General features: G+C 53.2%; 3 protein-coding genes across 5 annotated transcripts in view; 2 read left to right on the forward strand and 1 right to left on the reverse strand.

Annotated features, from left to right (window-relative positions):
• The window catches only part of AIFM3 (apoptosis-inducing factor, mitochondrion-associated, 3), a 29,425-nt gene extending 19,256 nt beyond the window's left edge, over positions 1-10,169 (forward strand). For 2 of the 3 annotated variants that reach the window (XM_009083828.1, XM_009083829.1), the window contains exons 10-19: positions 560-690; positions 1,776-1,891; positions 2,215-2,286; positions 2,617-2,680; positions 3,475-3,551; positions 4,318-4,435; positions 5,410-5,508; positions 5,728-5,803; positions 8,344-8,448; positions 10,130-10,169. In XM_009083828.1, coding sequence (XP_009082076.1) covers positions 560-690; positions 1,776-1,891; positions 2,215-2,286; positions 2,617-2,680; positions 3,475-3,551; positions 4,318-4,435; positions 5,410-5,508; positions 5,728-5,803; positions 8,344-8,448; positions 10,130-10,169 — 898 coding nt within the window. Of the gene's footprint in view, positions 1-559; positions 691-1,775; positions 1,892-2,214; positions 2,287-2,616; positions 2,681-3,474; positions 3,552-4,317; positions 4,436-5,409; positions 5,509-5,727; positions 5,804-8,343; positions 8,449-9,598; positions 9,620-10,129 lie in introns of all 3 variants that reach the window. The other variant, XM_009083827.1, reaches the window with a different exon arrangement.
• A 2,332-nt stretch (positions 10,170-12,501) lies between these two features.
• On the forward strand, positions 12,502-14,029 carry LOC103810902 (transmembrane protein 17B-like). Its single transcript, XM_009083830.1, has 4 exons — positions 12,502-12,619; positions 12,782-12,885; positions 13,276-13,389; positions 13,748-14,029. The coding sequence occupies exons 1-4, from the start codon at positions 12,502-12,504 to the stop codon at positions 14,027-14,029; spliced, it is 618 nt and encodes a 205-aa protein (XP_009082078.1).
• A 1,198-nt stretch (positions 14,030-15,227) lies between these two features.
• Positions 15,228-23,827, reverse strand: LOC103810903 (P2X purinoceptor 6-like; the record flags this gene model as incomplete). The annotated part of the gene is made up of 9 exons (XM_009083831.1): positions 15,228-15,266; positions 15,971-16,048; positions 16,746-16,811; positions 17,567-17,660; positions 18,821-18,930; positions 19,090-19,231; positions 20,303-20,396; positions 21,614-21,689; positions 23,756-23,827. Coding segments are annotated over 9 exons (771 nt in total), but the record flags the coding sequence as incomplete, so codon positions are not given.
• Between the last annotated feature and the right edge of the window lie 152 nt (positions 23,828-23,979).

The following is a 23,979-nucleotide window of genomic DNA, read 5'->3' on the forward strand; positions in this document are numbered from 1 at the left end:
AATCCACAACTTCTCTGGACACTCTGTTCAGTGCTTGGTCACTGCACAGGGAATAAGTTCTTCCTCACGTTCAGGTGGAACTTCCTGAGCATCGGTTTCTGCTGTTACCTCTTGTTGTATTGGTTTCCTCCACTGAGAAGAGTCTGATCCATCCTCTTGGAACCTCCTTCAGATACTTGTATACATCAGTGAGGTCCCTCTCAGTCAACTCTTCTCAGGGCTGAACAGCCCCAACTCCCTCAGCCTTTCCTCCTCAGTGAGGTGCTCCAGCCCCTTCCGCATCTTTGTCAGCATCTTTGTCACACTCTGCTGGACCTGCTCCAGGAGATCCATGTCCCTCTGGCCCTGAGGAGCCCAGAACTGGACACAGCACTCCAGCTCTGCCTCCCCAGGGCTGAGCAGAGGGACAGGATCACCTCTCTGACCTGCTGGCAATGCTCTTCCTAATGCAGCCCAGGGTCCCATTGGCCTTCCTGGCCCCCAGGGCACACTGTTTACACACGGACAGCCTGTTCTACACCAGAACCCCCAATTCTCACCCTCAGTGTGTATTTTGCAGGCCCAAAGCTCTCAGCTGCAAAGGAAAGGAGGTGGAAAATGTGTTCAACATCCGAACCCCCGAGGATGCCAACCGTGTGGTGAAGTTGGCCACGAGCAAGAACGTGGTTATCGTGGGAGCTTCCTTCCTGGGTGAGCACTCACATCCCAGCTCTCCACCTCTTCCTGCACATGGTCCCAGCCCCTCACCTAGTTAGTCCCTGCCCAGTTAGAGATAACCCCCCTGCCAAACTGGACCTAGGGTAACCCAGCCTCCAACCCCAGGTGGGTGTGAGGACATCCCCTTGCTAAAGGAATTGATTTTCCAAGGAGGTTTGGCTTGCATGGACAGATATTGCTGTCCCAGTCCAAAAAGCACACAGCAAGGTCAGTACTGGTGTTGGGTGGGCTCAAATCCAGTGTGTCTAGATCTGGTTTCAGTCAGGAGCATCCTGTTGGTGGGTGGAAGACTGTGGGTTTATTTCTCTTTTAGGTTTTAGTGGTGAATTTTTGCAATCCACAGGAAAAAACTTAGTTTCCTTGATGGTTCTTCTTTTTGCTTGATGTGATTCTAACAAAATTTATTGTAGATCCTACAAAATGATAGTGGGTTCCGCAAGCCTTAAGGGTAAATTATTTTTATTATATATATTCCCATTTCTAGTATATATATTCCCATGTTATAGATGGGGAATTTTTTATAAAATGTTTGCTATCTGGTTTTCTTCTTTTATAAAAATAATCCTCTTTTAATGGTTTGATCAATATGATCTACAGAAAAATATGTGGTGTGGGGCCAAATATCAACTGCAGGTCATGGAAAAGATCCATTTCCAAAAAAAATCCCATAGACAGAAAATGTCTTGGTGAAAGTTCCCATGTAATTCCCAGCACCAGAATTCTCCCATTGCTGTCAGAGGAAACAGCTGCTCCCAAGGCCTGTTTTCAGAGGAAGTTTCCCCTTGCTTGAGCTCCATCATTCCATGTGCTATGGCTTCCCAAGGCACTTCCAGGCTTCATCATGGCTAGTTGCTCCCTTTGGTCTTTGCAACCTACACCTAAGAACACCTGAACTGATGTAACCAGGTCTGGTGTCTCCCCAGTTCTCCCAGTAGCACAGCTCCAACCTCCCTAGTCTGAGTGGGCAAAGCTGCTCCTTCACTGCAGCCAAGCTCTGGGGTCACAGGGCAGCACCAGGAGGGTTCCTGCAGCCACTTGGACCTGCTTCTGTTCCCCAGGGATGGAGGTGGCTGCCTACCTCGCTGAGAGAGCCCACTCGGTGTCCCTGGTGGAGCTGGAGGAAGTTCCCTTCAAGAAGTTCTTTGGGGAGAGAGTTGGCCGCGCTGTTATGAAGGTGATGTTGATTTTCCATCCAGGGGGTGGTTTGGTGACAGAGTGGGGTCTGCTTGTTCTACTTATTGCACTGATTAATTACTTTGATGTTTATTGCTGAAGCTGTGATGGCTGTAGACACAAAGAATGGGCTGTGTCCTCCCTGTGGTGGTCCATGTGCTGTAGAGCACCTTCTTCTGGACCCGTGTTGGGGTGTGTGGGTGCTAAGTGCTGTCCCCCTTTGCAGTGCAGATTGAGGGGTGGGCAGAACAGTGCATGGCCACCAGGACCAGGGGTGGTTTGGTGTCCTGATGTTGCTTTCTCTGTACTTTGTCCTCCCTCCAGATGTTCGAGAGCAACAGGGTGAAGTTCTACATGCAGACAGAGGTGTCGGAGCTGCGGGAGCAGGAGGGGAAGGTACAGTGTGGGCAGGGGATCCTTGAGGGCTTCACTGTAACGTCCCCCAGGGCTATCATTCCCTTCCTTGCTGGATTTTTGCTCTCCTTTCTTTCCCATCCCCTGAAATTCATATTCCTGGACTTAGCCCTCAAGGGCAAACATGCACCAGCACAGCATGTCAGGTGGCTTCACTACTCCCACCACCCTCCTGCTGCTAGTCTAAGGAATTTTGGCCAACTTGCATGTCAAAAATGAGGAGAGCTGCCAGCTTGGCTTCCTGCTGCTACACAGGGAGGGTTTTTTTTGTCCCCAAAATAATTGTGATGTACCCTCCAATGTCTCCTGCAGCTGAAGGAGGTTGTGCTGAAGAGTGGGAAGGTCCTGCGTGCTGACGTGTGCGTGGTCGGTGTGGGTAAGGCATTGTGTGGGTGCAGAGCTGGGAGGCTTTGATGGGTGGAGAAGAAGCTGGTGGGGACATGGCAGAGAGGGCTTGGGTAGCCAGAGATGCTGGTGGTGATGTAGCAGCCCTGCTTGGCTGCCACACATAAGCCTCTGTATCTAAAAAAGGTCCTTCTAGAGCCTCCACCCCAAAATGCAACTGAAAAGACATTTGGAAAACAGTAATGGGTTTAGTTTTTCCAGGAAAAAAAAAACATTCAAAGCAATTTCATCCTCTCAAGATGTTGGTTTTTTTATAGCCTCTCCAAACTGAAGTATTTTAATCCTTTACACCTGGGTGAGAAAAAAATTAATTTCTTTCCCTCCCTCTCAGTAACTTCAAAATGCTGTGGACTGGAAAAATCACAGAATTAATTTAACTCTGTTTCTGGTTTTTTATTGACTACTCTGATTTGTGAAGAGTGAAGGAAAATAAAGGATCAAAAAAAGGAAAAGGAAAGGTGATGGAAAGGTACAGGTTGAGGGGAGGAAATGCAGAGGTTGGGGAAAGGCCAAGGAGCCCTGGCTGGAAACTTGAAGGTTCCCTTTCAAATATAATAAAATATATACATATATATGTACAAGAGAATAAAATAAAAAATTTTCTTCAAGCATTAGCAAAGGGCAATGGGAAGGTTTCACTGATGGTTTGGGTAGGGACCCGGATGGGGCAGAGTCTGATGCAAGGGAGTGATCTGCTGACCTTGAGGTCAGTCCCTGGGGCTGTGGGACACCAGGATACTGTGGTGGCATCTGCCTTCTCCACAGGTGCAGTCCCAGCAACAGGTTTCCTCAAGCAGAGTGGCATCAACATCGACTCCAAGGGCTTCATCGTGGTCAACAAGGTGAGCAGACCCAGCGGGAGGGAGAGCAGGAGGAGCTGGGTCAGCTCTTCTCATGGATGAGCTTCCCTGGGGCTCCAAACTGCTGCTTGGGGTTGTCCTGTGCAAGGTCAGGAGTTGGACTTGATGATCCTTGTGGGTCCCTTCCAACTCAGGACATTGTGTGAGATGCTGAGATTCTGAGAATATAACCAGGATCATCCCAGACTGTCTACAAGTGTAGAGTTTGCACTGCACAGCCCAGCCATGGATGTGGTGGCTTGGGTCCTGCTCTGAGCTGTCCTGGAATGGTGTGGACATTCTGGGGGGAAAGAAATGGAAAAAGATCCATCTTTTCAAGGATCCCAAAAGATCTCATCTTTTCTCCCTACCACCAGTTGACTGTGCTGTGAGCAGTGTTGGTGCTGATGGGTGGTGTGTGCTGTGAGTGAGGAGCATGTCAGGGGGCTGTGTCCCAGTGCCACCCACCTTGTGCTCATGGCTCTGTCTGCAAACACTGACAGACCCCAGAATTCCAAGAGGGGCTCCAGGACACCAGTCCATGTCTCTTTTTACTGGATAACCCACTGGCAGAGAGATGCTGTGATCCCTGCCTGTGTGTTCTCCTTTGAAAATGAAGACTGAATGAAATCCCACGTGGGGGTCCCACAGCCAAGCAAAGGTTGTCCATGTGTTCCTAGGGACCATGACAGCTCTGGAATTTCTGTTCCCAGTTTCTGTTCATGTAGGGTGCAAACCCCACTCACGCACACCTCTGTTCCCCCTGCAGATGATGCAGACCAACATCCCTGGGGTCTTTGCTGCTGGAGATGCTGTCACATTCCCACTGGCCTTGAGGAACAACAAGAAGGTGAATGTCCCTCACTGGCAGATGGCTCACATGCATGGTAGGTGCTTCAGTCCCTTCATCTTTGCAACAGCAAATTGTTTATGGAAAAGAGCCTTTTCCAGATCCTCAGGAAATTTCTAGGGCTATTCTCTAACAAAGGAATGAGCCAACTGCCAATAGAGAGATTGGGTACCTGTATTAAAGTTTGAAGTGTGTATATTCTATTCTGCCTGCTGATGTGCCCTCATCTGTCACTCATCTTACCAAGCTTTGCCTCATGATGTCACAAGCACAGAGGTGCCCAGGGTCAGGCTTTCCCATACAGCCTCTGCTCCCCAGCACCTGCATCACTGCAGGAACCATCACTTCCCATATCCCTCTTCTCCTTGCCCCAGAGCTCACATCCTACTGTCAGCTGAGGCTCAAGTTCCCAGGGCTGCCCACACTGCCAGGCTGGGCCAGGAATGTGCTGCAGAGCTCAGACCTTTCTCCCCTTCACACCAGCCTGGAACCCCTGGTGTGATTTGCTGTCCTCAAGGCCACAGCACTGTGGGGAAGTGGAGTTCTGTGTGGATGCCCTGGGGGAGAGGTTGTGGAATCACACCTCCAAAATCATCTTTGGACACAGCCTCCTGGTCCAGACATGCCTCTGCAGTAGGGACAGTAACCCTACAGCCTCTGTGCCCTCTGGGGATTTGTCCATCCCATCCCTGCCTGGGTGGGAGCTCAGCACACTCTCAGCCCTGTCACTGCTGCAGAAGTTGGGGTGAAAGAGGCTCATGAGCACATGGCTTGAGCTAGTGGTGGTGACAATTAGGAGCTGCACCATGGAAAGGAGGCTGAACCTATCCTTGGGCAATGCCATGTGCTTCCTCCTTGCTGTTTGTTGCTGTATGAGTTTTTTCCAGCAGGTTTTTTTTGGTTCCTTTGTGCTCAGGGGCTGGCAATGTCAGCGCTGTGACCTGAGGGAAGCCCATGATGCTTTCCCCAGTGTGGAAATTCCTTAATCCTTCTGCTACTGCTCTGTTGCAGGCCGTATAGCTGCACTGAACATGCTGGCCCATGGCACAGAGATCAGCACTGTCCCATACTTGTGGACTGCTATGTTTGGGAAGAGCATCCGGTACGCAGGTAAGGGGCTCCCTGGGGACTTGTGCTGGTGGAGGTGCCCTGGGATAGAGGAGCCACAGCCACCTCTCTGGCTGTGAACCCTCCACAGTGACCTCTGCCATGGGTCTGCTTCCCTGTTTGGGTTGCAAGGGGTTTGGGATCTCTGAGCTCCATTCCAACCCCTTAACATATTCTGAAACTGTGATTTATTGCTGAATCCACTCCTTTTCTGCTTTCCAGGCCATGGGGAAGGATTTGATGATGTTGTCATTCAGGGAGATTTAGATGAACTGAAGTTTGTGGCATTTTATACCAAGTAAGTGTTTTTCTTCTCCATGTTCCTACACAGGCATTCATCTGTGATTGCTCTGCTAGGCTGAAAAATAGTTTTGCCAGAGCTTCTGTCAGTTGGTTTTGTTCCTCTCTGAACACTGAGCTTGTGGGACACTAATAAAAGGCCCTGGAGAAATGATGTGCTGAGCATGGAGCAAGTTAAACTTGTCTTTGGACCTGGTGTCTCTGCTAGATGTAAGCACTTTGTCTGTTCACATAATCTCTGGGAGCAGATGATGGCTTCTACTGGCAATTCCTATCAAAGATTTCCTTCCCATCTCATCACCCTGTTAATGGTTTGTGAGCAGGGCTGGACTGGATGCTCAGGCATCACTTCTGCTTTTGGTTTGACAAATTGAGCTCAAAAAACTTCTGTCTATGAACAAGCTGTGAAGGTTTGCAAGAGCTCAGGAGATTGGTTATACCTATAGTGAAGCCAAGCTCTCCCCCAGGCTGGGAGCCTACCTGGGAATGCATTCCTGAGAGGTGTTGGCAGCTGGGATGTGTTGCCTCAGCTGTTCTGGAGCCTCATTGGCTGTTTAGACTGGCAAGACTGTGCACCGTGAATTTATCCTCATAATATTTTCTGCTGTTTGTTCTTCTGTTGCCTTTGTTCCATCCCAATTTGAAACACATGGCCACAGAGGAGCCACAGCCTCCTCATGCCTGGAGATGGAGGGGATTGCTTTGAGTTCTTTGTGATATGAAGGATGGGGAGAGGGAAGTCAGGGAAGCAAAGGGCTGCTCAGCTCAGCCATCAAACTGCTCAGCACCAGTGTTTAGGCAGGGATCAGGAGGGGTCTCTGGGCAGGAGCTCCAGCTCTGCAGAGATCATCTCACTGCCCCTCTCTTCCCTGCCCAATGTCCCTAGTGCTTTCCACTCCAAGTCCCTTTATCTGAGGGTGGCTCTTTGCCCCCATCACTCCAGGACGGAGCCTGACAGTTGGACATGTGCATTGGGCTTGGAGAGGCACAGAACCTACTGTAAAACCCCGTGGGTCCTCTTCTGGTACACCTCAGATAAGCACCTGCTGCAGGCAATGGGGCTCCAGCTAGCACCCAGGGGCCCTTCACACATGGACACAGCTCAGAGTACACTGGTACCTTGGCCAAAATTGCCTAAAGAGTGGGTTAGTGCCAAGGCACAAAGAAGGGAAGAGCTGCTGTGGGGACATCCCCCTCCTGCAGCCTTTCCGTGCCAGAGCATTTAGCTCTTTATCCCAACCCTAATTAGATAGGAAAGGTCAGGTTGCTTTAATTAAACATCTGAGGAGCCTCTTCAAAGGAAACACCCCCAGTGAGGTGCATAATTCCTGCTCTGTGCCGTGGCCTCATACTCCGTGGGCTGCCTGGGCAGAGCTGCTGGCACACAGGGGAGCTGGGCTCAGTGGGCATCAGTGGGGACCCTGCTGAGTGCTGTGTTGTTCTGCCACCCAGGAGGGGCTCCCAGAGATGGCTTTTGGGTACCAGGACAGCATCCTGTGCTGAGAGCTGGAGGTACTGGGGAGCACCAGCTGGCAGAGACCAGCCAGTGTGTCCCCCCACTGTCATCAAGTCCCCATCTCTGCTTCTGTGAGAGGCCACTGGAGCATTTCTTCCTCTTTTTCTTGTTTGTTGGTGGTTCTTCTGGTTGGTGCTAATGCTTTTGGACTGAGGACACTGTCCCAAATCAACCATCCCCTCCTGCTTCCTTCTTCAGTTTACTCAACAACATCACCAGAGTCTAAAATATCACCCACACACCTTCCCTGATCTCCCATTGTTTGTCCATTCGGTTGTCTCCTCATGAGTCAGGCTTTGAAGGTCTACTCTTCTGTCAACCTTGGCAAACCTCAAAGCAGAAGAGCCTTTCTTGTTTGCCTGTGACCTTAAGCCAAAGCTTCTCTAGCATTTTTACATTCTCTTCCCTTCCACTTCACTTGTTTCCCACTCAGCCTTTGAAGTTGCATGGGGATCCTGGTGGGAATTATCAGCCAGACTGGACATCCAATATACACAGGGGCTTCATCACTGGGACTGTGGGACCCTGGGGTCAGGCATCCCAGCTGTCCTGATGCCCGTGGAGTGGCTTGGAGGTGGGAAAATTAGGAAGGGCATGTGGAGCATCCCAACCATGTGTCCCACAGGGAAATCCTGACCCCCTGCCTGTCTGCTCCCTTGGCACAGGGGATGGCAGCAGCTATTCTTGCTGGTGTCCAGGTTTTTATCCACCATCAGATCTCACTTTGGTGGTGTTTTCCCACAGATCCCAGGGTTCCAGAACTGTCTCCATCCCCTGGGCACTCCAGTGATGCTCACCACACCAGCATGTGAGCATCAATGGGACCACTGGGGCTAGCCCTCTCCTGTCCCTTGTCCCACACCACTGGCACAGTCCCCGTGGTATTCACACCTTGGGATGAGACCTGGCTCTGGAGTGGGTGTTTCTCTTTGCTTCCTGCTTCTCTCCAGCATGTTGGGCTTTGGGTGATGGAACTGTGGCTACCTGGGCTGCCCTAACTGCTCTGCTCTGCCTGGCCCTAGGAGTGACGAGGTGGTGGCTGTGGCCAGCATGAACTATGACCCCATTGTCTCCAAGGTGGCTGAGGTTCTGGCTGCTGGCAGGACCATCCGGAAACGTGATGTGGAGTAAGTAGACACTCAGAGGGAACCAGCAGTGCCAGGGCAGAGACTGAGCACAGCCATGGGGTGCAATGCAGGACTGACCATCCTGAGACAGTTCTTTCCTGCTGCTCCCCACTCCATACCCTTCTCACATCTCCCTTCCTGCTCTGCTCACTCCATTCCCCCAGTGCTGCCTCTGGGTCTGGCATCCTGCACACAAGGGGTTTGTTTTGACACCAGGACCCAAATCCTTGCATAGACTGGATGGGATGGGGATGCTCACTGCGCTGGGGCACTGGCACATCACAGAGGCAGCACTGCCTGATTCTGGGGTGCCTCTGGGCACCCAGTGAATGGAGGGGACCCACAGAGAGGGGCTGGGTGTGCAGCCTGTGCACAGCTCTCAATGCACAACCCAGAGGTGGTGATGCCTTCTGGTCTGTGGTGTCTCAGTCTTCAGTTTGCTGGCAAATGTTGCTCATAGGCAAAAACCATTTTTCTCCCTTCACTTTGTTTTTAAGACCTTGCAGAGGGAGGAGTTGTAGCCCTGTGTGCTGGGGGTGAGTGCTGGAAGGCAAATGCCAGGGAGGTGATAACAGCTGAGGAGGAGCTTTTATAGTGGGAATCAGAGCTGTGGAGGGAATGAGGGAAAGTCCCTGGCCAGACATTTTCAAAAGCTCAGGGAGAGGAGCACTCCCAGCCCCTGGGCAGCCCTGAGACAGCTCAGACCCACCCAGGCACGCCTGGGATGGAGAGTATGTCCACCCAGCATCCAAAGGCCAGGGCAGGGTTCATAGGAGCACAGGACCTCAAAACTCATCTAGTTCCACCCCCTGCCATGGCCAGGGACACCTTCCACTAGTCCAGGTTGCTCCAAGCCCCATCCAACCTGGCCTGGAACACTTCCAGGGATGGGGCAGCTACGGCTTCTATGGACAACCTGTGCCAGTGTCTCACCACTCTCACAAGGAAGAATTTCTTGTGCTATCATCCTCAGTACATCAGGAAATGGTTGCTGGTTTCCCACTTTGCAGTTGGGAGAGAGCTGGCATCTTGTGGGCATCCCAGTGGTGGGGGGAGCCCTGTGGTTGGACTTGGGGGTGTGGAGGGAGCCAAACCACCTCAACCTGAATGCCTTTTCTCTCTCTGTCTCCTGCTGCTTTGGCACCTTTAGGCTGTTTGTCCGTCACGGCAAGTATGTTCCATTTGGGGTCCTGGGTGTGAGGGGGTGGCAGGAGGGACAACAAACCCCCCAGCCACATCCCTAATGCCCATGTAGGGATGCTGGTTATGGTGGGATGTTTGTTTTGCAGCCCTGCATGTGAAGGGCAATGCTGCTGTGCTGGGTGGTGGCACTGGGGGTGCCAGAAGCCACATCAGGCACAGATCCACTGGGAATGGGCACTCGGCAGGGATCCTGCCTAGCTGGGGGTTTGGTGGCTTTCCAGGAATTTTCAGCTGAATGCAAGAAGGACTGGGTTTAAGTAAAAAGCCCAACAGTTTGAGCTTGGTTTTACGTGGAATTGAGGAGCTGCATGTGACTTTTTGGACAGTTTAGTGACACAGGAGTGAGAGCAGAGGAAGGGGCACTGCACAGTGCAGCAGGGTGGTGGGATGGGCACTGCTGGCTGGACTAGTGCTAAGGCACACAAAGAGCATTTGCTGGGAAACATCTCACAGCACTGCTGGTTTTTCTGTCTTTTAGAACTGGAGACATGTCCTGGCTAACTGGAAAAGGCTCTTAATGCCACTGGTGGCTGTGCCCTCCTGATGCTGCACTCCCCATGGGGGACAGGACAGCAGCTCCACGGCCCAGGGGATCCCCACGGCTCAGCCATCTCCCTTTGAGACCTGGATGAACCTGTGCCTGGCACCGTACACTGACCTTCCCATGGCTCAGCTGCCCTGCTGCCTGCCAGGCTGGGGCTCTCATGCTGGAATTCTCATGGGACACTGGAAAAGCAGCCCTTGGAGCGTGGGGTTTGGCACTGGCAGTGGGCATGGGTGCAGTGCAGCTCTGGATGCTGCCAAAAGGCTGGGGGTCCCCAGGAGGGTTTGCCCCATGCACATCCCTCACCCTCATAAGCAGCACGAGTGCCTTTGGTTGCTCCTGTGCTTTCAAGCATGATGCCCCTTCCTAAATTCTCTTTGCTCCAAGCAGAGCTCCAATGCTCATCCCCACAGAGCCTGACATTTGCTCTCCCTCCCTGCATGGCTGAAGCACTTGCCACACACCTCTTCCTGTGCCCATCCATCTCAGGGGACATTTAGAGGGGTCAGGAGATGGGGGTAACACTGGGTGCAGTCTGTGCTTGTGTTGTGTATTCCTTCATCTCCAGGCTGGTCCTGTCCAGCCCCCCTGCACAGGTGGTCCCTGCCCATGCCGAGGGCTCTGGAGCTCATCAGTGCCCATCCCAGCACCTGCAGCATCTCCATCCTGGAGCATCCAAGGGGCTGGAGTGCTGCTGCCCATCTCCCAGGGCTCACTTTGAGCTTGGGCACTAGCAGCTCTTTGTCTGTCCCTGGAGTGCAGAGTGGAGATCCTTGGAGAGCTGTCACAGCAGGACTGCGGCACAAAGCTTGGTGGTGGCCATACTTCCACCCTTGGTGGCCACCCTTCCCACCAGCCTTGGGATGTCTTTCCTTAATGATACCACAGGATCAGTGCTGCTGCTGCTGTTACTTGAGGAAAAGCAGCCAGAGGAGTGTTTCTGGCTGGTTGGTTTGTGTCACTTGTCTGTCCAGTTTCTGTTACTTGTCTGTCCTGTGCCCTGGTGACAAGGCTGCATTTCTTATCTCTGCTCACCAAGCTGTCTGCACTCTGCTGTCCTGGTTCCTGCCCCTTGCTGAAGAAGAGCTGTGTCTCCAGCTTGGCAGCAGACCTGGCCAGCCACAGCCCCATGTCCATCAGCCCAGCAGAGTGAGGATCCCCCTTGGAGAGCCTCCAGTGCTGTGTCCTGGGGATGGCTCCTTCCCCAGCAGTCACTGTTTTATCCTGAGCCCAAAATAAGAGGATTTATATTTTTAATTTGACTCACCCCCTATGAATTAAAGCAATACTATTCTTGGGATATGGGTCTCTTTTGGTTCTTTCTAAGGTCTTGAGCCACATCTGCAGGTCAGCCACGTGGTTCAAATACCACTTCCCTGGAAGCTTCCCATCTGTTCCAGCTCATCCTTATTTATTTCCAAGCTTTCAGATCTTGGCTGGGTGGAAACATCACCAGTGTCTATTAGTCTCTGGTTGGTCTCCTGGTTTCTCTATAAGGCTTTTCTCAGGTGGAATTAGCTAAAATTTCTTCATGTAAAGGGTTGTCCAGCCCTGGCACAGCTGCCCAGGGCAGTGGTGGAGTCATTGTCCCTGGAAGTGTTCAAAAAATGTGTAGATATGGCACTTGAGAACATGGTTTAGTGGGGTAGTGCTGGGTTAGTGGTTCAACTTACTGATCTTAGAGGGCTTTTCCAATGTTAATAATTCTCTGATTCTAAACTTGAAGTTCCTGAAGCCTCATCCCCTTTCCCTGTCATTCTCCTCTGGCTCAATCACCCCCTCACACACCCCACTGCCCTCCCCAGCACCCCTGAGCCTGGATGGGGCTTGGGAACACCCAACAGTGTGGAGACCCACAGGGCAGGTGGCCCATTAGCAAAAGAACTCATAGTGAATGCTCCATGAGCCTGGAGGCATTGAAGAAGCATTTCAGGTGAAGAGCACCATCCCCTCACAGGGCATCCTTTTCTGTCAGGGGGTCTTTGAGGAGTAATTTCATTGATACAACCTCTCTGGGACAGGGTGCAGAGGTTAGGGACACCACTGTGTCCCCATCACAGTGACAGGTACAACCTGCTGCTCTCGGGGAGATGCTCTGTGACTTGTGACTCCTTTGCAACTCCACCTTGTGAGCTCGGTGTTCCAAGGTGGGGATTCTCCTTCGTCACATCCTCCTCCCAGCTGAGCAGCTCTGTCCCCGGGAAGCCAATGGCTGGGTGGCCCCACCTGACCTGTCATCCTGCTGATTCCTTCCTGGCTAATCCCAGCTGAGCTGGGCTGGGGTGAGCAGGGCTCTGCTGGCAGCTATGGCTGTGCACACCCCTCTGCCCCCCAGCCTGCGCCGGGGCTTGGTGACCTTCAGTGGGACCCTTTTCATCAACAACAAGACACAGGACAGTGTCGCTGCCCAGATCTACCAGCCAGGTATGGGCAGCAGGGGTTTGGGAAGGGGGAGCTGTTCTTCAGTTCCTCTTCCTTTTGAGCTGAGAGCACCCAAAGGGACTCTGCACCCATCCACTGAGGAGGGGAGCAGGGGGTGATTTGAGGGTCCTGAGCAGCCTGCACACCCCTGCCCATCCTGCCCAGCCCACGAGGTGCTGTCCAGCCTGCCCCTCCAGGTGATGCTCTACTTCAATGTCTACTACTTCCCGGTCTGGTGCCTGACTGAGGGGATGATGCTGCAGCTGAAGGTACATGGGACATGTGGGGAGGGGGAGCTTCTGCCTGGGCTCTCTGGGGCTGGGTATGTGTGTAAACTTCAGAATGGGTCCCCAAAATGCCCTGACCCCCATGAGACAAGGTGTCTTGTCTCCAGCTGATAGAAATTGAAATCATGGACTTTCCAGGCAGGGAAGGGTAAAACAGGAGGGCAGAATGGGCAGGGATGGGTACCAGCATGATGGGAGCTGGCAGAGCATAGGGAGCTGGGTGTGGGCACAGGGAGCTGCCTACATGGGGTGCAGGGGATGAGGAGGAGGGCACAGGGGATACTGCACAGAGGATGGAAAATTGGGTATAGATAGCTGGACTGGGACACAGGAACTGGGGCTGACTGGGACAAGGCTGTGCCCCCGTTACAGTACCACCTGCTGCCTTGGCACTACCAGTTCCTGCTGGTCACAGCCTTCCTCATCCTCTCGCTGGCTGAGGTCTCCCGTCTCTACCTGGGCTACATGGGGAACCTCCAGGAGAAGGTAAGTGCTGCCTGCCCTGGTCACAACCCCTCCATGCTCAGTGAGGCTTGGCCCAGCTAGGGGAGCTGGATGTCCCCTCACTTGAGACCTGAGTGGATGTCACTGCCTGTTCTTCCTGAAGTCCTGCCTGGAGCTGTCCCAGGAGGTGGTGCAAGCTGAGCCTGGGGACAAAGGGGACACCCTCACACTCCTGCTGTATCCCTCCCTGCCCTGTGGCTGAGGCCCTCCAGCACTGGGTTTGACAGCATCCAACCACAGCTCTGCATGGCAGGGATGTCCTTGGTTCCCAATGCAGGGAACTCCTGCAGCACAGAGGGTTGTCCCACTCCACCACTGCTTCTGTGCCCCACCCCTGCAGGTGCCTGAGCTGGCTGGGTTCCTGCTCCTCTCCTTCTTGATCCAGCTGCCCCTCCTGCTCTTCCTGCTCATGGACAAAGAGGTCATCCACCTTCCACTGGAGATAATCATGCACTGCCTGTTCCTGACATTTCTGCTCGCTGAGATCGTGGCTGCCTTCCTGGCCCTGAAGACCATGACGAAGCAGCTGGCAGCACAGTTCCACCTGCGGCAGCTCCAGGAGGGTGGGAAGGCCCAGCTGGGGCCAGAGGACACAGCAGGGCAGGCAGGAGAGATGAGATGATGCTATGGGATCCCTCCATCCCACACACTCAGCCCTGGCAGGGAGTATTAAACAGTGTTCAGACCAACACACATGGTTTTTGAGCCTTGTGGGGTTCCAAGAGCAGCTTCTGGGCATGGACATATTGAGGGTCTACAGGGAAGCTGCAGAGGGACTCTTGGTTAGGACAGGAGTGACAGGACAAGGAGGAATGGGGATAAGTTGAATGAAAGAAATTGAGATGAGATCTTAGGCAGAAGTTTTCCCTGTGAGAGTGGTGAGACACTGGCACAGATTGCCCAGGGAGGCTGTGGCTGCCCCAAGCCTGGCAGTGTTCAAGAGCCAGGTTGGAACAAGCCTTGAGCAACCTGTTCTGGTGGGAGGGGTCCCTGCCCAGGGTTGGGGCTGGATGATCTCTAAGCTCCATTCCAACCTCTTCACATACTATGACCCAACCTGTCCCTGCCCGGCACCAGGCCAACACAGCCCAGGGCAGGTGGGAGCGAGGGGTCAGCACCTCCGAAACACTCCTGCTCACCCCAGGGCTGTGCTTATCCTCACTGAGCATCAGGAGGCTGGAACCAGGGCTGCAGGGAGCCACTGCACCCCATAGCAAGTACCTGCCCAGTGTTGAGATCCTTAAGCTCAGCTCTTAAACCCTTCCTGAGATCCCCAGGGAGCTGCCAAGGGTGGTTTGTGTGAAGCCATCCCAGCTGGAAGCACACAGAGTGCTGCACGGTGTGAGAGCAGCACACTAAAACTTAACAGCCTCCCCCAGGGCTAGAGACAGAGCAGAGCCACTTGGAGCAGAGCTTTTGGACCAGCTTTATTTAGTTGCATCCCTGTTTTTCACAGGAAATCAAAGCCCACAGCCATCAGAACATGGAGAAGCGCAAAGTGCTTTAAGCCTCTTGTGCCAAGCAGGTCCAGCTGCTCCCCAGCACAGCTCTGGTTCCTGGGCTCCTCCCCAGCACAGCTCTGCTCTGTCACCAGCTGTCAGTGCTGGGAGCTGCACCTGGGCTAGCTTTGTGCTCCAGGAGCCAAGAACTGCTGCTGCTGCTCTCAATGTTCCTCCAGGAAAGACAGACCCTAATTCCCTGCAGTGCACACCTGGGCCAGGACTGGCTCATCTCTGCCTGGTCACAGCCATGGCATCATCATGTCTGCCTGGAGGTGGCTCCAGAGGGAAGGATGCTTGTGGTGGAGTATTCCCAAGTCCCTAAGCTGCAGCCTCAGGCTTACATTTGGGAGGTTTTGCCTGCAAAATGAACAGGGACATCAGGACAACAGGCAGGGGCCACCCCAAGCAGGTGGTCCTGCACTGCTCTGCTTGGCCCCATGTGACCAGATTCATTGTCCAAGGCTCCCATTCCACTCTGGATTTGAGATCAGGCACTAGGAAGATTTTCCCACCCCCATGAGGATGGTGCAGCCCTGGGCCAGTTCACTGGGATCTTAGTTCTCAGATGTTCCAAAGACTTGGCCAGATAAAGCTGGGGGTGACCCAAGGCAGCTCTACTGCTGTGTGGGTGTCTCCCTGTGACTCCCTGATTCACCAGGACAGCAAATTCCCACAGCACGAATCATGCATGGCATGAAAAACTGTCACTGAACCACTGCACAGGGCATGCACTACAGAGCCAGATTCCTTTTGGAAGAGGGTGAATAAGCATGGAGCTGGGTTAGGTTTCCAGGTAAGATCCCCATGGGGACTCCTTGGTGCCTAACAGTAGCTGAGGCTGTGGTGCAGCTTTTTCTGAGTCCTAGCACCAGCTGGATCACTCTCCCAGTTCAGACCAGCCACCAAGTCCAGGAGCTGGAGACTGATTGCTGCTCCACCAGGTTTTTCCCAGATCTTGCGAACTGAGTTTTAACCAAGGGGCAGAAAATCATTAAATCCAAAATGCTTCACTCCAAAACCTTTACTCCAACCTCCTCTCTCCCACATAGCCCCATCCTTACCTCCTCGAACTTCTCCTTCCAATAAAGGTCAGCCTTTGCATCCAAGTAGAGCAGAATCAGGTCACAGACAATTGTGGCCTGAGACAGACAAGTGTTGAGGACTTTCAGCAGGGAAACTTTCCACAGGAGTGCTCAACCCTCTGTCCTGGCTCCCACCCACATGTGGCTGAGGGCCAGTGCTGGGGGCAGATAACTGGCCCTGCCTCCAGCCAGGTCACCCAGCAGCTCCTGTCTGACCCAAACTGCTCCCATGAGCTTGCACAGGCCAGGCAGGATCAGCTGGGCTGCAATAGATGGACACAGGGAGGGCTGGTCCAGCACCCCCACAGCCACTGGGATGAGCATGGCTGGGAGGAAAGAGGGAGCAGGTAAGGAACCCAGGGTCTCTGTTACCCTGCTGGGAGGGAAGAGCCGCAGGACTCTACAAAGGGTTGCCCTTAGTGACTGGACATTGGGGCTGTTTAGAGCCAGGGGAAAAGCACAGAGAGGAGCTGGTCTCTCCTGCCAGCAGTGCCCCAGTGATGTTCCTTCCCAGGGCTCACACAAACACCAAACTCCATGAGACATGTCCCTGACAGTGCTCAGGACCTCTGAGTCAGTGGTGTCACTATTGCTAATGGACACAGGGAAACAGGAGCTGACACTCTCTCAGAGCATCTCCCCTCCAGGCTGCCCAGCACCCAGGAAAGCTTCTATCCAGGCAGGCATGGAAGCAATGGATGACTGGCAAATCCCAACCCATGGATCAGAGGAAAAGAGTATCCAGAGTACTCACAGCACCAAAGAAGGCGATGCTGGTGCCAAAGCTTACAGCAGTAGGAATGATGCTGAACTTCCCAGCCTGGGGAGAAAGAGTGGAGGGAGAAGAGAGGACGGAGAGCAGTGAGAAGGGTGCAGGGACAAGCCTGGTGGGGCAGCGTGCTTAAAGCCAGGGGGTGCTGGAGGAGGGATCTAGGGACATCTCTCTGTGTCCAGCTGTAGGAACTGCTATTGTGCTGACTCAAACCTCCTTTAGCTGTCAAAGAAGGGACTGAGGTGACAGGTGACCAGGAGGCAGCACTGCAGGTGAGGTCTCACCTGAGTGGGGCAGAATCCCTCACCTGCTGCCCACACTGTGGGGATGAGCCCAGCACACAGTTGGTTTCTGGGTACCAGTGCACGTGGTCAGGGCATGTCCAGCTATGATTGTGCCCATGCCTTTCTCCATGAGGGTCCAGTTAATCCAGAAGGGATTAACTGTCCAGGTTTAGAAGAATTCAGGTTGGTCTTTGCCAGGCTACTCCCACCACAAGACCCTCAGAGATGCTCACAGGCCTAGAGCAGCTCACCTTGCCTACAGGACACTTCACACCCTCTCAGTCAACCCCTCAGAGAGGGAACTCTCCCTGCCCAGGGTATTACCAAGATGTTTTGCTTCAAACACAAGAGACTTTTCCTGCTCTGCTTTGAAAACTTTGCAAAGAGCTGAAGAGCTCACCAGGGTGGGGAGAAGCGCTGGCAGCAGGAAGGCACGGGGTGGCTGCAGGAGAGCAGTGTGGAGCAGAGCAGGAGTCAGCCCTGGGGCAGAGGCTGCTGGGGCAGGGCAGGACACGGTACCTGTCCCTGCACGGAGATGTGGAAGCGAATCCCATAGAGCTTCAGCAGGTCCCGGGAGAGCTGATGCTGGGAGCTCCAGAAGTAGGAGGCAGTTCTGTGGGAGACATTTGTTAGGAGCTGCAGGGACAAGACAAGGAAGAAAGGGTAAATTGTAAGAGGGAAATTGAGATTAGATTTTAGGCAGAAGTTTTCCCTGTGAGGGTGGTGAGACACTGGCACAGGTTGCCCAGGGAGGCTGTGGCTGCCCCAAGCCTGGCAGTGCTCAAAGCCAGGTTGGCTAAAGCCTTGAGCGACCTGTTCTGGTAGGAGGTGTCTCTGCCTAGAGCAGGGGCCTGGGACTAGATGATCTCTAAGCAAAATCCCAACCCCTTATGACACTATGACACAATGGACACGGCTCAGAAAGCCAGAGCAGCTCCATGCAGGCAGTGAGGGTAGCAGGTTGCCAGTGCTGAATGTTTGCTGGGGGTACCATGTGCCTGTGCACACCTGGTGTCCTCCAGGCTCCGACCTGAGTGGGACACATGCTGCCATGGCTCACTGGGTGGCATCAGCAGCAGGGCATCAGCTGCACCTGCTGCACCTCTTGGCAGGGAGTTGGAGAGAGCAGAAGGTTCCCCTAAGCCTCCTTTTCTCCAGGCTGAGCCCCCACAGCTCCCTCAGCTGCTCCTTGTGCTCCAGCCCCTTCCCCAGCTCCATTCACTTCCCTGGACACTCTCCAGCCCCTCAAATGTCCTTGTGGGGGTCCAGAACTGCCACAGGACTGGAGGTGGCTCAGCAGTGCCAGCACAGGGACAGGCACTGCCCTGGGGCTGTGCCCACACTGGGGCTGGGACAAGCAGGTGCCATGAACCTTTTTGCCCACCTGGGCTCATGTGCAGGCACTGCTGACCAGCACTCCCAGGTCCTTTTCTGCTGGTAGCTTTCCAGCCACTCTGCCCCAAGACTGGAGTACTCCATGGGGTTGTTGTTATCCAAGTGCAGCACTTGGTCTTGAACCTTGTACAATTGGCTTTGGATCATTGATCCAAACTGTCCAGATCCCTCTGCAGAGCCTTCCTGCCCTCCAGCACATCAACAGTCACACCCAACACAGTGTCACCTGTGAACTGACTGAGGGTCAATTTGCAGATGACACCTGCAAACTTCCTGTCTCTGCTGCCCCTTTCAAAGCATTCACCAGAGCTGAGATCTCAAACAACTGCTGTGTGCTCATCCCATGGGCCTGAATAGCCACTGTCCCAGAAGCCTCACCTGAAATTGTACCTCTTGTCCTGCAGGCTGAAGGAATACTGTGTCTGGCACTGTGCAGCAGGGCGGTCCAGGTCACAGTCCCACTCGATGTGAACTCCGACGCTTCCCCCCTGCAAAACACATTTTGTTCCAGGAGAAGCACTTTACTGCTCAGGCATTCCCAGGACACACATTTCCTTAGCATTTTGGGGTCAGTGCTGTCCACAGCCCCTTGTTCACATCCTTGCAGAAGGATGGAAGATGTTCTATGTGTTACAAAACCCAAGTACCAGCAGTGCCAGGTCTCCAAAGGTCTCTCCAGCTGCCTCCACCATGTCACGGACACGGAACACAGGGCAGAAAGGGCTGAAGATTGGATCATATCTGCAGCTCTTGAAATAGTTGGGATCACTGGTTTGTAAGGTGTTGCACCTGAGATGGGAGAGAGAGGGGGACAGAGGCCTGGGAGGTCACCTGTGGGACTGAAAAAGGGCCCCTCATGCTGGAGTGGGCTTAGAGTGCTTCTGCTGCAGGGGGAATAGTCATTGCCTCTCCTAAAGCCTCAGGTGTGGAGAGGGTGGAGGGAAAGGTGGCCCAGAGCAATCACACATGGAGTTATCATGCTCTACAGCACCTGCTATGGCCTCCCCCTCCACCTCCCTGTGCTTCTCCTTTCTTCCCCAGTACGTAGCTCCCACCCAGCTCAAGTCAGTGTCCCAAGGGTGACAGCAGGGACAGTTCAGCTGCCTCATGCCACATCTCCTGCCAGGGTAAGGCAGCACAGTCAGTGTTCCTGGGGTGCAAGGCCAGTGCAGCCCTTTACCTGACTTCTGTGAAACCACTTTGCAAGGATAAAAGGCAAAAATCCATAGACTCATTCCCAAATGAGAGCTTGGGAATGGTTGGTCTTGTCTAGCTGTCTGTGGTGGTCCACACAGGCAGAAACCAGTCCCTCTCCCAGGGATCTCCATTCCATTGCTCTTACAGCTGCTGAAGAGACCGGTGTTCACCTGAACACCCCATCCTGCCTCTAACTGCCCCAGCACCACCTGTCCTGGTTGGCATGTGGCTTCTTGTGGCTCAGCACCATGGCAGGACCAGGTTGCATGCTCAGGCCAGCTGGGAAGTGCCACACTTACCTGGAGAAGTTAAATTTGGTGAAGTGGACAGTGTTTTTTATAAAAAGAGTGAAATTCTCTGCCTCAGCCAGAAGAGGTTTCCTGGAAAACAACCACCAACGAAGTCAAGTCTTGCACAGTGGTCAAGGCACAGCCCCATTCCCCATGCTTCACAGTCTCTTCCACACTCCCAGGGATTTAGCTACAATGCATAGGTGCAAGAAATACTCTTCTGTGAAGTTCTCTGGACTCAAGGACTGGGAGATCAATGTTAAAGATCTCCCCGAGCCTGGCTGAGCCTTGCTGAGTGTGGTCAAGCTTCTGGTTACCCAGAGGGAAGGAACCAAAGCTCCCAGCACCTGTTGTCCTCTCAGCTGTGGCTTACCTGGGCAGGGTGTTGTTCTCCACAGGACACCAGCCATAGATCTCACAGGTGGAACAGGTGGCATTGAACATCACACATCTCCCAGTTTTAATCCCTAGAAATGAGATGATGTAAGTCAGGCTGAGAGAGCTGGAGTTGTTCAGCCTGGAGCCTTCTCTGCTCCAGAAGAGAGCCCTAAAGACAGACAGAGAGGGACATGGGACAAGGGCCTGAAGGGACAGGACACAGGGAATGGCTTCCCACTGCCAGAGAGCAGGGCTAGTTGGGATATTGGGAAGGAATTGTTCCCTGTGAGGGTGCTGAGGCACTGACACGGGTTGCCCAGAGCAGCTGTGGCTGCTCCATCCCTGAGAGTGTTCCAGGCCAGGTTGGACAAGGCTTGGAGCAACCTGGTCTGGTGGAAGGTGTCCCTGCCCATGGCAGGGTATGGGATGAGATGGTCTTTATGATCCCTTCCAACCCAAACTATTCCAAGACTCTATGATTTACTATTGCTTCTGAGCAGGAACAAAATGAGCTGTAGTCTCCTGCATAAAAAGCTTTAGCAACTGACCTACTAGATCTGGAACACCCTTTTCCAGCTGAACTCACATGGGTTACTAATATTAATCAGCATAAAATCAAAGCCAGAGTCTATTACCAAAGGAAATGTGCCAAACACATGGCAAACTAGTTTCAATTCCAGCTGCCATCAGCAGAAACAAAGCATCCCTGTGTTTGCTGTGACAGCACCTTGTGCCCTCAGCACTTGCTCGTCCAGCCCTGACAGGTTCTGGGAAGGTTCTGCCAAGAATAAATGGCTGGAGAGCCTTTCCATGCATACTCACTGCCCTGAACTCTGGGAATCAGGCACTTCTGTGGATCTGCTTGGCTACCAAACATGAGGAATTAAATAATTTGGATGGGGATGATTAGTATTGTTCAGCCTGGAGAAGAGAAGGCTTCAAGGAGATCTTAAAGCCCCTTTCAGTGCCTAAAGGGGTTCCAAGAGAGCTGGAGAAGGACTTTAGACAAGGGCCTGGAGGGACAGGACAAGGGGGAATGGCATCTCAGTGCCAGAGAGAAGGGCTAGATGGGATATTGGGAAGGAATTGTTTCCTGTGAGGGTGGTGAGGCACCGGCACAGGTTGTTCAGAGCAGCTGTGGCTGCCCCATCCCTGGAAGTGTTCCAGACCAGGCTGGATGAGGCTTGGAGTGACCTGGGCTAATGGAAGTTGTCCCACAGTAAGGGTGCAATGAGATGAACTTTGAAGTCCCTTCCAACCCAAATCACTCAGGGATTCCATGTTTCTTTAGCCAAACACCCAGTACCATTGCCATGAATCACAGGGTTTCCCATGGGACAATCTGCATCTTCCGTGCACATCGCATCGAGGACAGAAGGGCTCTGGGAGGGACAGAGAGAGTGCTGTCACTGCCCTGTGCAGCTACCTGAGGCCACACTGTCACTCATCCCCATGGCTGTGCTGCTCCTGTTTCTCCAAGCACATCCCAAATGCTTACAGAAGAACATCCACCACATCCAGATCCTGGGCAGTCTCCAGTCAGCAAGGAGAAAGGCAGATCCAAGGGGAAATCCTTCCTGCCTGTCTCCACGCTCTCTCTCCAGAGCACTCACCTCCTCCTCGGCAGAGGAAGCCTCAGGAGCCAGTTCATACTGGTTCCCAGTCTAGGACTGGGATCCAGCACAGTGGGCCTCAGGAGGGCCTTAATGGCTGAGCTTATCAGAACCTTTTAAAGCACCACTATGAATGCCTCAGAGAAGAGCTGAAGATACACTAAATCCTGCATACACAACTTTTACAAGAGACAAGGAAAGCTTCATTCTCACTCTGGACCCACCTGATTGCCAGGAGCAGTGAAAATCTCTTCTTCAAACACAGAGAGATGACAGCAGGTGGGGGAACACCATTAACACCTTCCCCAGATACCCCAGGCCATGGCAGGAGTCACCAGCCCATCAGAACCCACCTCCCCAAGCCCCAGAGGGCACAGAGGCCCAAAGACAGGCAGGGAATCCCCAGTTAAGGAGTCAGAAGAAAGGGAGGTCTGTCCAGGCCCTCCCAGGGCTGCCCTGGGACAACCCCAGCCCCTTGCTCAGGTGTGAAACCCACCAACATGAGCTGAGAGGAGCAGCACTTTGGGCTGGGTATGGAATCATTTGGGGATTGCACAGGATGTTTAGGGGATGGGATGTTTAGAGGAGGAAGAGAAGGCATGGAACGGAAGGAACTGGGTGGTCTGAAAAGGAACAAACATTGGACAATAGAGGGATAAAAGGATGAAAGGACTGACAGCCACTGCAACAGCCTAACCTGTGTTCAGTGCTGCCTCTGGCCCCAGACACACTTTTCCCAGGACTGCCAGCACCAAATGCTTTGGTCATTAAGAATATTCAGAGAGTTTTAACTCCCAACAAAGCCAAAAGCTGTGACTGCTAAATCCTCAAAGCTTTCCAAACACAAATGTCACCTACAGTCCCAAAGCCAGGAACTGAGGAACTCTTGGAGCACAGCCTGGGGCACAGGCTGGGATAGGCACCCACACGCCCCAGCACTGGAATGGGATAAAATCCTCTGCACTCTGTCTGTGGCTTGCACACTGCAAAACCAGCATCCAGAGATGCCTGTGGCTGCTTGTAAGAGCCCCCAAATCCTCTACAGCATTTGTTTCCCCCCTGGGATGTTCCTGCAGCTGTCAGCACTTCAGGAGCTCTCAACATTTTAAAGATGGATCATTAGTACCATTTTCCCTGACCCAAAACTGGGGTTGCTCCCCCTCTCCCACAGCATTTGGCCACAGCAAGAGCCAAAGGGACCATTAGGACAATCAGTGCTTGGCTCAGGCACAAGGTGCCAGCAGTGGCTCAGCTTAAAGGACATTTGCTCCCATCTGCCATGCCAAGTCCAGCCTGGGAGAGCTCAGTGGAGGAGCTGGCCTGACTCCAGCCTGAAAGGGAAGATTTCTCTCAGAGGACATATACCATTAAGTGGTGGTTGGCTGGGAAACTACCTAGACCTTGTGCTCTGTTACACCTAAAAATAGGACACTAAGATGGACATTAGTCCCGCAGTTATCAAGGAAACATGACAGATATCCATGGAGGCTGTGTCAAAGCATCCCCTTGCCTGAGTGCAGCAGAAGGCCTGTAAGGATCATGCAGTGCCACCACCCAAGCAGCCCAGAGCTGGTATGGTCCCAAGTGTCCCTTGCCCTGGTCACTACAAGCATTTCTGGCCAGACCACGTGGATCTACACCTTGGCTCATGCAGGTATGACAGAGCAAATCCAGATGAGATAGCTATGAAGCAGTGAGAATGAGTGGACTCAGGTTTGTTTGGAATATAAACCCATTTCCCCCTTCTATCTGGTCTTGGTTCCACAGAGCAGCAGGACTGATGGCTCCATCCACCACCCCCATGGGGATGAGCTGGAGCACCTCCACTCACTCACCTCGGGGCAGGTGCCCTGGGCTTGCTGGGCTGTGCTGATGAAATTGGTCACCAGGAAAAGCACATTTTCTCCCTGGGAAGCAAGAAGGCACCATCAGCAGGGGGTGACACCGGGGTGGGTGCAGGGGACACCCTGTGACACAGTCAAAGGGCGAAAGAGGCAATAATGACCTTTTGGGGCTTTGGGAGGGAAATCACACCGATGGTGCTCCCTCCCCAAGGGGG

Source organism: Acanthisitta chloris, unplaced genomic scaffold (assembly GCF_000695815.1).
Source record: "Acanthisitta chloris isolate BGI_N310 unplaced genomic scaffold, ASM69581v1 scaffold3811, whole genome shotgun sequence".
Lineage (NCBI taxonomy): Eukaryota > Metazoa > Chordata > Aves > Passeriformes > Acanthisittidae > Acanthisitta > Acanthisitta chloris.